General features: G+C 29.4%; 2 protein-coding genes across 4 annotated transcripts; one reads left to right on the top strand and one right to left on the bottom strand.

Moving 5' to 3' along the window:
* Positions 1-2,246: 2,246 nt before the first annotated feature.
* Positions 2,247-3,302, bottom strand: LOC114425667. The gene is made up of 2 exons (XM_028392615.1): positions 2,610-3,302; positions 2,247-2,521 (listed from the first exon to the last, which is right to left on the bottom strand). Exon 1 carries the CDS (start codon positions 3,240-3,242, stop codon positions 2,616-2,618), a length of 627 nt encoding a protein of 208 aa, XP_028248416.1. The 5' UTR covers positions 3,243-3,302; the 3' UTR covers positions 2,247-2,521; positions 2,610-2,615.
* Positions 3,303-9,876: 6,574 nt separating this feature from the next.
* LOC114425119 lies at positions 9,877-13,041 on the top strand. Of its 3 annotated transcripts, none has more exons than XM_028391891.1 (4): positions 9,877-10,179; positions 11,019-11,600; positions 12,337-12,481; positions 12,628-13,041. In XM_028391891.1, the coding sequence occupies exons 2-4, from the start codon at positions 11,036-11,038 to the stop codon at positions 12,686-12,688; spliced, it is 771 nt and encodes a 256-aa protein (XP_028247692.1). In that variant the 5' UTR covers positions 9,877-10,179; positions 11,019-11,035; the 3' UTR covers positions 12,689-13,041. The 3 variants fall into 3 exon arrangements, with proteins under 3 accessions (XP_028247692.1, XP_028247690.1, XP_028247691.1); XM_028391889.1 differs by having other exon boundaries at positions 9,878-10,179; positions 10,675-11,600; XM_028391890.1 differs by lacking the exon at positions 9,877-10,179 and having other exon boundaries at positions 10,186-11,600.
* The last annotated feature ends 484 nt before the right edge of the window (positions 13,042-13,525 follow it).

Raw genomic sequence — 13,525 nt, 5'->3', positions numbered from 1 at the left:
CGACCCTTTTGGAACTGTTCGACTGGACAGTGCTCTAACGCTTTTTTTTTTTTTCATTCTGTTTTTACTTTCCTTCTTTTCTCTCTTTTCTTCATCTTTTTCTATCCATTGGGACTGGACATTTTGGAGTTTTGCACGCAAACACCTTCTAGTTAAAATAAAATAAAATAAAGCAATTGAAAAGGAACTATTATGGACAATGAGAAGAAAAGATATAAACTTGGGTTAGATTTTGAATTCCATTTCTCTGTGTGGATATTTGCAAACTTCAACATGAATTATTTTTACCTTTACTGTTAAATTTGATTAAAAACATATAAGTTTGAAAATGAAATGGTTTATATTTTTTAAAAAAATATCTGAAAGGTTTAATTTTAATAGTGTTTCAATTAAATTCTTAATTTAAAAGAATTTTGTACTAAAACATCATATAAAATTCTCAATCTATCTAATAAAAAAAATGCTTTAATAAATATGTACTAACAATGTAAGCAATTGTTATGATATTAGCCAATTAAAAAGATTTATTTAACTTTAAAATAATTATTATAAAAGTGAAAAAAATTCCTACATGACATATTATGTTGGAATGAAAAGTCATTTGAGGAGCATAGTTTATTCATAGAATGTTTAAATAGTTACCATAATCAATTTTGGGATCCAAAATTATGATGAAAAAATTATTAAAAAACACAATGATTTGTTGCTTTGTCTTCAACATAATTTTGGAATTAATTCAATAAAAATTAAATTTAATACACGCATGTTATTAGTCATAATGGATACAATGCTCAATCGAAATTTCAGTTCTCTCTTCGGGTCATCTTCGATTTTACATACCCTCCCAACGTTTGAGCGCATGTTTGGTTTCAAATTCATTCAATCCTTCAATACCACAAGAGCTACTACTCTCTTTAGCTTTTCCTTTGACGTGAATTCTTACTTGTTAGGACGTGCAACCAAACAAGCTATATATGGTTGGATCTTTACCTGGGTGCCTTGTAAATTCAAGTAATGATATTTAAATACTTCAATATTTTAGATACCTCATTGACCATTGACACCCTTTATTTGTATCTATTTGTCTCTTTTGCTACATCAAATAGATGTTGCATCTATTTTATTTTTTTTCTATTACTTTTATCTCTCTCTGTATATTAGTATACGGCAAAGAAACATTTCTCTACACATTAATTTTTCAAAGTTTTGTTGTCATATCCCATATGAGACAAGTGTGATCTATTTTCCTATCTCTAACTAAGGAGTTGTTATTGACAAAATTCTTTTCTCCCCTCCATAACAATCACGCCCCTCGTCTTTATTACTCATTAATCTCATTGATACGGTTGTCTCATAAACGGTGCATCTTTAATGATTATTGCGAACCTAATAAAAGAGTGGGGGTTACGAGAGTGTTATGGGTTACTATTTTTCGGCCATCGAACAAATGACTAGAAAAGTACACAATTTTTCCGGAGAGACTTAAAAGTATGAGATGATCAGCACGAGGCCGAAAGAGTACGGTATGAAACTAAAAATTAAAATAAGAAGAAAAAAATAGTTTATTGTTTTCAAAACTTGATAAAAGTGTTTTAAAATTAAGAAGAGGAAAAAACTCCGTTTCATTATATCCTAACATATTTTATTTTTCTTGTAAAAAAACATTTTATTTTCAAAAAATATTTTTTAAAACTAAAATTAGAAAATACATAACCATCCCGAACTGACCTAAATGATCTAAATCAGTTTTCAAAAATAACATGATATTCCCTCTAATTCAAATACAAATCTCTCGTACTTGGTGTATCAACGATTATTTCTCACTCATTTGCTTTCTCTAATCATTTTTGGCATCTTTTGGTTTTGTTACTAACTTTTCATATTTACTTTGCTTTACATTTATTTTCTATTCTCCTCATTCCTCAAGTGAATTAAACTCATCATTTTTTCAAGTAAATAGTTAACTTTATCTAATTCAGTGTTATTTTAGTCCCTAAAATTAATAATTAAAAAAACTCCAAAATTGTAATCTGTTGATCCATAGTTATAGGCAAGATGAAAGTATAAATATAAATATAAATAATTAAAATAAACAGCAAATTCAATTCAATTCAATTACTTTATTTTTAATTTCGTTAAATGTAAGGTTTAAAACAATAGCATCACAGTTTCAAAAACTAAAGGCCATTTGATTTCTATTTTATTCGAAAACCGTTTGGCAGTAATGAACGCAGGATGAAAGACCATAAACAAAGGTAAAAGCTGATTTATCAGTTCTGCACTCGCATAAAAAACAAGCACATGCCAGAGATGGAAACAACAAGTACACTATCAAATCATCATCAATGAAAAATCAAAATAACCTAGAAAAGAGATAAAGCAAAAACTGAAAATCGCCGGCAGATTCAGAACAGTCACGAAATCCAAAATCACTTCCATCACCGTCAATACCATTGATTCAACCGGCGAAACTCAAAACAAGGCATGCATGCTTGACAAATACTACAGTACGCTACGCTACCTGTAACGATATACATCATGAACTACAAAACATTGAAATTAAATAAAGCTTCTAAATAAGCACGAAAAAGAGTAGGTTAATTAAATACCTGTTGTTACTGACAGATGAATTGCCAGGCTCTGATATTCCTACCGATGAGGAACGCGCAGAAAGCATCAACCGTCGCATAAGCAACTTGATCGTTGCTGAGATATTCAACATACCACGCGCTCACGCTTATGTCTCTCCGCTGCGGCACTCGGTAACCGAGGCACTTCGCTACGATCGTTTCCACCGAATCCCGCGTGAGGCTCTCGAAGCAGAGCCTCAGATCCAGAGGATCCATCGCCATCTCCAACTCGTGCTCCGAACACGCGAGCTTAAGGCGATCGGAGTGGTTCCAGAATCCGACGAAGGTGTGCGAAGGATCGTTCAGGAACGTGCGGAGGCTCTCCGGCACGTAGTCGGCGTGCGCGAGCTGGAAGATGAGGCAGCGGCGGCCGACGCAGAGCTGAAGCGTGTCCGGCGGAGGATCGTGGCCGCCGCGAGTCCACTGCACGCCGAGGCCGACAACGAGGCGCTCCTGGTCGACGAAGTAGCGGTTGAAGTAGAGCGTGGAGGAGAGCCACCGCTTGACCACGGAGGCGCTGGCGGTGACGGTGACGGTGATGTAGTTTTCGGCGAGACAGACGGTGTAGATGTCGTGGTTGTAACGGCGCTCTATGTAGGTGACAGAGGCCATGGTTTGGAAAACGTGTGAGGGAAGAAACTCTCTGCTTTGTTTTGGTGTCTGCACTGCACTCCCCACTGTTCTAAATGAGGACTTGTGTTTCGGCCATTTCGTGATTTTATAGTACGAAAACTTAAAATGATAAACCGGTTGATCTTTAATAATTTTACTTTTTTAACCTAGATTTTATATTTTGGTTATTTATTTGATCTTTAATAATTTTACTTTTTTAACCTAGATTTTATATTTTGGTTATTTATTTAATATAAATATACCAATACAAAGAATAAAAATAAAAACTTTTTATTTTATCAAATATGGGTATCACACACACTTTGCTAATTGGCTTTTCCTAAATTTACCTTATTTTATGTTTTTGTGTTGGTTCGTAAGTTGTTTTACAATCGCATGAAAATGGAAGCCATATGAAATTCAATTAAAAAATTTAGATGTTATCTTCTCTCTCTATCGATTAGCATTACTTATTTTTTTCATACTTAATCAAATCGTAAAAAGATTTATCTCAAATTTGAATATTATGCTTTATCGAAAATAAGTTATTATATAATCGGGTTTTATGTCTAACTTTTTCTAAATTGAAAATCAATTTATTTTTTTAAGAAATCTTATTTTAATATATATTTGATCAAATTTTATTTATTATATGATCAGCTTTTTTTTATCTCCGTTTAGTTTTCCTGTTTTAGGCGGTTTACATTTCGTTCATATAAAAAAATAAAAAATATATCTTAATAAGAATTTAATTCATAATTTTTTATTTATAGAAAAAATAATAAATCATTAAGATATTAAGATATTTGTTATGTTTAATTAATTATATTAGTTTTATTTTTTATGTATTATTATTAAAGAAATATTTTTAAAAAAATATCAAAATTTATTAATTAAAAAATATTTAATATATAATTTTTTATATATATTCTGAACTCACGTTTAGCTGAATATATATAACCCATATTGAACTTGATTTAAAGTGAAAACAGCCCTCTCCCTTCTAATGCTTTCTCTTTCTCCATTCACAATTTTTCAGAATCGATAGCCTATTTCTCTGGCATAGCTTCCGGATTAAGCTTACTTTCAAGAATTTATGATTTAAAATGTATTAAGTTCCGGTTCGTCTTTAGCTTGCAAATATTCTTTTAATCCTCTGATTTATTAATGAAAAAAATCTTGATTAATTTAAAATTCGATGAAAAAGTAAATAAATTTCTTATTAAAAATTATTTTTATAAAAGATTAAACTTAAATATTATCTGAACAATTTAATATTAGGATATTAACTACTTAAATAATATCTCAATATTTTTTAAATTGTTTTGTATTGATGTTTATTTTGTATTTATATTAATATAAATTAATTCTTATATAATTAATTTTTATATTAAAATGAGACAAATATCTTCAATTTTTTGTTGGTTGATAATTTATTAGATATTTCTAGGATAATTAAACTTGCTTTGTTGCTTCGTATACGTTGGCCATCTTTATACAATATAACATGACATTATTTTTTTTATCAATGACATCTATATTATAAACTATTCTTAAATAATATTTTTTTTATAAAAAAAAACCATGCATTGCGAGGTACAAAAACTAGTTCTTACCAAAATAGCGTTTTTTTTTATCAATTTAAAACTGTTTGATTGCATATGAATTTATGAATATAAATTTAAATTAAAAAATAGTATGTTTAATTAAAGGGTCAAATGCATTTTGCAGGTTTAAGTTTGTTTGTACTGTTTCATTTGCACTTTCTATCCTAATGTGGGTAAGCAGATAAAGCTTGCTGGGCCCTAGCAAATCTTGTATTATCAGAACCCACGTGCGTATGTAGGTCTGTCCTTTAACGTGGACTCAAACTGCACATGAGACATGATCATGCAAAACCCTTTACCTTAGAGGATCTTAATCGATCAAAGACTAGTCATAATGGTTCTCAATTATATAATATATTATATTTATTTATATAGAACACGCAGTTGAAAATTGAAATATTGTATGATGTAGTATCTGACTTTGGCTGAAATGGTAGCGGATGGATCCAATTTTATAAAATGAAAAATATTGAGAAATCTGATAAAAAAAAAAAAACTAGATTGATTGGAATTGATATTCTATATTTCTATACAACAATATAAATATTTTGAATTCGGGACCCTTTTCATTAGTTTAGGAAAATCCAGAAGGGGGTGTCCATATAAAAAGGGCAAAACTCAATGCATGAAAAAAAAAAAGGCTCCAGATTAGATGTTTCTAACTTTCTACGTTTCTTTGGAAGACGAGGAAAACAAGTGGATAGTCAACCAAGCATATAAACTATCAAGTTCCTCCAGGGATTTTTTTTTGGGTACCATAGTACACTTATAAATAATCTAAATTCCTGGCCCCTATCTTGATTCTAAATTCCTAATGGCTTTTAGGACCTCTTTTTCCCTCATGTTCATTTGGCAAAGCAAAGTGAAATAAGTATCTTTCTCAATTGCTTATATTTTGTTTTTTTAGCCGACCAATCTTTAGAAAAACTTCATGTACATTCCACAGAAATTAAGTTAGATTTGATTTAATTTCAAATAAATTGTAAGAATTCATCTTGATTAATGGAGCAGACGAATGGACAAGAGTTAGCAAGCAGGAAGACCTAGATGATAGTTACATAAAAGTGTATTAGTAACACTTGCATAAAAAAATTAAGATCTATTTTGCATTTAAAATATACGATAATAATAATAATAATAAAAAATTGGTGTAACCGGGTGGGATTTTTTAAACAACAGAAATTTTGTAAAAATTCTACGTGTATCTAAACCGAGATCAATCATTGCTATCAATCCTTTTATATTGGAACTCTAACCAACAAATTCTCTTCCTACTCTTTAGATCTAAAACTAGATTTGAACTTTTCTAGTTTTTGTCTAATGCATTTTGCATGTGGTTGATGCTTTTATTTACAATGTTAAAGAGATATAAATTTGTGTCTTTTTCAAGGAAAAAAGGAAAGATTTAAAATAATTTTATATCTCTTTATTTTTATAAAGATAAGCATGATCTCATATATTTTATTTTAAGAAGTTTCTTAATTTAAAACAAAGATAATTCACAGTTAATTACGTAGCAATTGAATATTATTTTCATTTTATGGACAACTTTCCCAATTATAAAATAATATTCCTTTAATATATATTAATTATATTCTTTATGCTTGCAAAATAATAATAATATCCCACTAAAATATTCATTTGATTAAATTAAATTTTCTAATTTAATTATAAAATAAATTATTTTCTTTTGCAAGGATTGAAACACTCGTTTGTGTGTAATCATGTAGGTTCAATACTAAATTGGTAGTAAATCAATCATAATTAATTTACTAATCAAGGTGGGCATCTAAAAACACTCCTTAGCATCTGGATAGTATGAAATAACATCTTTTTCCTTCAAGAATCAATAGAAGAATAATGCTTTATTTTCCTTTTATCATTTATAGCCTAAGATTAACTCTAGAGTATAGTATCATTGTCAAACTCTAATAAATTAACACATTTAATCAATAAATGACTTAAGAATTTTTTTTTCCTTTTTTATTCAATATATTGTGACCAGTGTCTTAATTCTATCATAGAACTCAAACTTATTACTTAGAGTTAATGAATTCCTTTTTAATTAATCATTAGTTCTACAAGTATTTAATCATATCCAATATTTATTCAACTAGTGTTCTAAGGCATTAGGTGTTCAAAATTAAAATATAACAAATAACTTGTTAATTACTATGATAATTTCAGACCAAAGAAAACTATTATATTTCTTCTTGAGAACTTTCTATTGACATATCAAGGTAATATTAACTAAAATATCAATTGAGTCAATTCAATTATGACATCCACATCTACATCATTTATATATGCAATTTAATAAATGGGATCTATTAATATTTATCAAATAAAAACTATTACATGTATATTAATCTATCTTTATTATTGGTATCCTATTCACAATAATCCTATGATAAAAAATAATTTAGATTAAAATTATAAAGGATTTATTTCTCATTATCATAATCTCTATCATGATAACAAACCTCTAATTTTAATTAAAAATTTATCAAATTAACAATTTAATAAAACAATAAATATAATAATAAAATAAAAAATAATTTTTTACTAAAATTAATAACATGATAAATTAGATTTTGAACATACATATTTATTCTCAACACTATATCTATAATTGGATGGATTAATTCTAGTCCCGCATACCATTAAAGTCAACCATAATCCCTATTTTTAAGATAGTACCATACTCACTACTCCATTTGAAGTCCAGGGAGTAACATTTTGTCACCACATGTAGAGTAGAGCTGCAGAACTCTACATATATTGAATCAGTTCTGGTAATTGAGGTATCATCTCATTCTTGTGATATGATATCTTATTACTATTTTTTAACATATATAAATATTTTAAGTTTTTATTTATAAAAATCAAGATAATAAGAGGTTTATAACAATTTACAAACTTTATTCAATCAATTAAACTAGATTTTTTTTCATATATATTTTTAAGTTTAAACATGTTTTTAGCTTTTATAAATATGAAAAAATTTAATTTATTTTTTATTTTGATTCTCATAAATGTTTCATTTTAAAATAACTTTTATTATTAGTTTAGTAATTACAATATGACATACTATGTATGTAGATATGTCCCGTCAATAATTACTTTTAAGGTGACATGTAATGTGAGATGTTTAGATACATGCATGTTGTATTACTAAAAGAATTATTTTAAATTTTTTAAAACTTATTAAAAATAAAACAAGATTTTTTTTGGTAAAAAACTAAAACTAAAGTTATTTATATTTATGGGGGATAAACAAAAATATTAAACTTATTTTTTAATGTACATCTTTCATCTAATAAATTTCATTTAAGTTTATTTTTTTAAATAAAATTCATATAAAATTTTAAGTAATAAAAAATATATTTAAAATATAAAAAAGTGCATTGGATATACTGAGCATTTAATTATGTATAGCCTTGTGGAATGAGTTGGTGGACATGCAATAAAGCCCATTTTTCATGTGGCTTCGTGAATCCAATTATTAAATTTCTCGATCACGTTGACAATTATTATAAAGCACGCATTTTTCTTTTTTAAAGGATTGACAATCACATGCATATCGACAGTAGCTCAACTCGCAATATCCAACAAAAGGAAAAAATTGAAATTTAATTTATTTATGGTAAGTTATTGATAAATATTATCTCATAAGGTTAAGTTATTGATAAATATTATTAATTTAAATTTAATCTTTCTCTAAAAAAAATTAATGATATTTGTTGTCTTCATCTACCGAAAAAAAATAATGCTTAGTGGGATGTTTTTTTAATCATAATATTAATGTAAAATATTTAACAACTTTCTTAATCAATAATTTCTATAAAAAAACTTAATTAATTGCCTATAATAATGATTTTTTTTTTCTAATCATATTTTTGTATTCATAATATTCGAACTATAGATTAATGTATCAAACTTAGTTTCACTCACAACAACAAAATACATTATAGTAATAATTATATTGGATTCTTTAAAAACAAACATTTTATTGAGATGCACACAATTATTATTCTCTTGTTGCTCATCAAATTTAATCACGATTCATGGGTGGTCACCTGAGTTGGGGTTCTAGTAGAAGAGAAAAAAGCACATGAGGTATGTGGAAACCCCATAAACTTCATGTATTGTTTTTCTCCTTCTGGATCCCTCTCGTAAATGAACGAGATATTTACTGCCTGAGTTGAGGATGTCAATAAAACTGGCTTCTTATCAAACAAATCAATGAAAATCAAACGACCAAATTGGTAAAATAATTGACATTTCAATATATGAATATTTCAATATGTTAAAATTACACGTGATATCTGACTATGTGATAACTAGCATTCCTGGTTCATATGTTAGTTGATTGAAGTCCCTTCCATAATGAACCGGGTTCAAATGCAGATATAAAAAAAAGAAATCTGACAATTAATAGGTGATAAACGTCATGTATTTTATTATAAAGTTGTCTAATATAATTATTGTTTTTAATCAAATTTGAAAGATTCGTTATTTATTAGCATAAGTTATACCACTTTTTATACAGTTTCTAATATTTTATAAAAAAAATTAAGTGAAAAAGTAAATATAGTTAATATCTTAAAATATATATAAAAAAATATCCAGTAGTAATATTTATTATACATTATTACAAAGACAAATAAAAAAATGTACTATGAACATCATTGTCATCATGAGTAATATTATATTCTTTCCTAATATTTTACAAAAAAAATTGTATTTAATAAAAAGTAAAATATTTAATATCTTAAAAACATAGAAAAAAATTAATTTTCAAATAGATAAATATTACCATACAAAATAAAGTAAATAGAAGCATTTTAAGAAGATGACAAGGAAGAATTTGAAATCAATTTTAACGATATAGATTCAAAAATGGCATAACACAGGGCAAAGCTGAGTGGGAAAAAAGTGAAAACAAAAAAGGACAGACAGAAAACAGTACATGGGATGGGAGGGGGGCCACGGTGTGAAATTGGGAGTTGCCAACTGTTGCCAAGTGTTGTCTATAATGGCTACATCACCTCCCCAATCTCCGCTCTATAAATATGCCATTTTTTAAGGTAGCACATACCATGATCAAATCAACAGATAGATAGAGATCTTTGTTTGAACAAATCTTCAATTTCTTTTGCTGTAATTTTGGTTTCCCATTTCTCCCTTATCTCTCTCTATCTATATTGTCTCTTTCCTCCTTTCCCTCATCCCTCCCTCTCTGTAATAAACAAACAAATAAATATATAATTATTACATTACAAACTCTTTCGCCATTGGATCTGCCCTTCCTTCCCCTTCCGGCAAAGGTATGCAATTTTTTTTTGTTGTTCTCTTTTTTACTTCTTCGTATTATATTGTTGTTGTGATGGCTGTGCCTATTTTAAAGTTGTTGACTTTCTTCGGTTTCATGGGTACCCATTTATAATCATATGTGATTGCACGTTGCAGTATATGTTTATATATATAATGCGGGGTGTTAATGTATAAATGTTTTTTTTTCTGGGGTTAGTTTGTTTTTATGTGTTGGCCTTGCTTTCCTTCCTTTGATTATCCCCCAGGCCCCCGCTTCTTTTCTTTTTTTTATCCTAAAGGGTTTTATGTTTCTTCCTTTTTATCTTAAGATTTGATGATCACATTTTTGTCTGTTTTGTTTAAAAGTTTGAAATAGGGACTTTTGGAAAGTTGTAGAATTTCGTTTTCTTTTTTTTTTCATACCCTTAAAAGTATTAGAGGGAAAATCATGTAAGATTGTTAATTAGGTTAGGTTCAACTGATTGAATTTTGTCTCTAATGGTGTGCAGAATCAGTCTGCTCCTGGGATTACATTTTTTTTTTATAATTTTGGAGGAGTGGTGGTGCTTGGGGTAACTAGAGCCTAGGAAAGAAAATATAAAGTTTTGGTGGTTTATCATTACTTTATTATTGTCTGGATCTGTGTAATTTGCAATCATATAGAAGATATCTTAGTTGGGGTTGAGTTGTATTGCAAGTTGTCTTCTTGATGATTTATGATCAATTAAACCCTTAGTACTGAACATCTGTTGAGGAGTTCATTTTGTATGATGATTTGAGTACAAATGTTAAGTTTCTGGAGAGAGTCTGGAGGAAATTCTACAGAATAATAACAACCAAGAAGTTGGATTAGGATTTTGTGAGTTTGGGATGGATCATAGAAGTGCAATGGATAGGGCTACTGAATTTGATCTTGAAAGTGGATTGCCACTAATTGGAGATGATTCAAAGAAAGTCTCTGCTCCTAGCACGGCTAGCAGTGCAAAACAAGGAAAGGCATTATTTGCTAAGGTTTCTGGTGGGTTTGCTGGAGGTTCTGTTAAAGGTGATGATGGGCCAAGTTTATGCTGCAATGAACCAAGTTTAAGTGAAGTATATGCGGATGTGATGAGAGTAACAAACAAACCAATGATGGGGAGAGATTCGGCAAACCGTGCACAACAAACCCCAGTGAGGGAGAAACGTAAAAAGGCCAGTAATAAAAAGGCTCCCAAACCTCCAAGACCCCCAAAGGCTCCATCATTGGATGCAGCTGACCATAAGCTAATCAGGGAGATATCTGAACTTGCCATGTTGAAGCGCGCGAGGATGGAGCGTATGAAAACCTTGAAGAAGATGAAAATTGCTAAATCATCAGCACCATCATCTTCCAATGCCAGCAGCCTTTTGGCTATGATTTTCACTGTTGTCTTCTTTGTTGTGATAATACTCCAAGGTAACATTTGGGATAAAAGTAGATTTCAAGGATATTACATTTTATTTTATAATCTTTGCATTACAACATATAGGGACTTAGCATTTTCATTGCTACATGTGCCTACTTATTCTGTTTCATAAGCTATGCCATTCCAAAATTTTGTTAGTACCTAAGTTATATGTTTGCTGAATAATGATAAAGCTTCCATTTTAAAACTCTGTTATGTTTGGCATACATTATAATGCTTTTGTTTCCTTATCTATGTAATTTTCATGCATTATTCTGTTCTGGCTAACCAGATCTGGTTATAGCTTTTATCTGTAATTTTAACTATGTTTGCTTCTATTATTTTAATACATTCTTACCACTTTTCGCTCCTTCTGGGTCAATCTGCTTATTGTAGATCAAAATCTTTCTCCAACTAGTTCCTGAGAGAATTATGATAAATAGATCATTATTTTGCTTTCTCTTTCCGGATAAATAGCTCACTTCTTTCTTTGATGTATTCACAATTGTGGGCAAAAGGCTTGCAAATAATGCAATAAGCTTATCAGTGGTTCAGTTTCCTTTCATTTATATTTTGATAATACCTTAACTTTTGGTGTATAAATTCTCATGATATTATTAATCAACCACCGATTACTTTTGGCGTGAATTATAGGGTAATGTAGTATGCAAGATAGTATCAAAATACTCCCAATGAGCACAGTTTAGCTTCCTTGATTTTTGTTTTAATTAGACATTCCTTTTGCAGGCATGTCATCTGGTAAAACCTCAGTGGCAAGTTTCCAGGGATCTCCTGTATCAGCAGGTGAATCAGAGGATGGTTTAATTTCAGTTCATTACCAACTCAATCCTTCTGCAATTGACTCAAATGCTCCTGGTTCAGAGTCTCACACGTAAGTTCAAATTCATGCCACACATTATTTCAAACTCTCTCCTTTGGCTCATTTGTTTCCTTTTCTTTACCTCATAAAAACACATTACTGGTTCAGATTTTCCATAATATCAATTTTGCTAATTGATTTTATTTGTTACCTTGCAGTTTTGTACAGCAGGTAGCGGGTTCAGATTTGCCTGAAAAGCTGAGGAGAGATTCAGGTTAATGCACTTTTATTATAAAATAAAGAAAAGAAAGAATGTCATTGCCTGTATTTAACAAAGAAAAGATGGCATACTGTTCCCTTGCTTCTCCTACTAACTCTTTGTCTTGACTTTCACAATATTTATTTCTTTATATGTTGGTAATTTATCCCCTTTTATGTATATATATTAATCAATGTTGGGGGGTGAGTTAAATTACCATAAGGTGCTTTTTAGCGTTCTTCATTGCCTTGACAAACACGTGTACTTTACATTTCACCTCCTCAGCAACTTTCTGTTGCTTATATGCTCCCTGAAATAGAGTTTGTAGATTTTGCTTTTGAAGTCCACGAGCTAGCTATGATTCTATTTATTATGTTCTGGTGTCTTTTTTTCTCATTAAGACAACTGGTATGTGAATTATGTGCTTTTTGTCACAAATATTTTACGTACAATAACCACATTTGCCAGAAAGGAAAATAAGACGTGTGGCACTCTGAATTTATAAGAAATGTGTCAGATGTGCTCTCGATATTGTAAGATGTGATGCCCAACACGTGACATTAAAGAAAAGTTCAACTTCGAATTGCAGACGTTTAACATGCTTAAGTGCACACATTTTGGAGGTGTTTTAAATCAATGGCTAGAAATAAGGATGAACAACCTGTGTTAATCAGTTTGAGACGTATAATTAATTATAAAGATAGTTTCTAAAAAATTTCGAATCACTTCAATCTTTTTGCAGAAAAATCTTTTGTTAATCATTGTCAGGTCCCATTACATAATTCTAAAAAATATAATTTAGAAAGACCCAAAGAGTCAATAAAGACATGTTTGATTAAACTTAAAATAACTTATAA

Source organism: Glycine soja, chromosome 9 (genome assembly GCF_004193775.1).
Source record: "Glycine soja cultivar W05 chromosome 9, ASM419377v2, whole genome shotgun sequence".
In the NCBI taxonomy this organism is placed as follows: domain Eukaryota; kingdom Viridiplantae; phylum Streptophyta; class Magnoliopsida; order Fabales; family Fabaceae; genus Glycine; species Glycine soja.
Note: the sequence above shows the minus strand (reverse complement) of the source record. Positions and strands in the feature narration are given on the sequence as shown.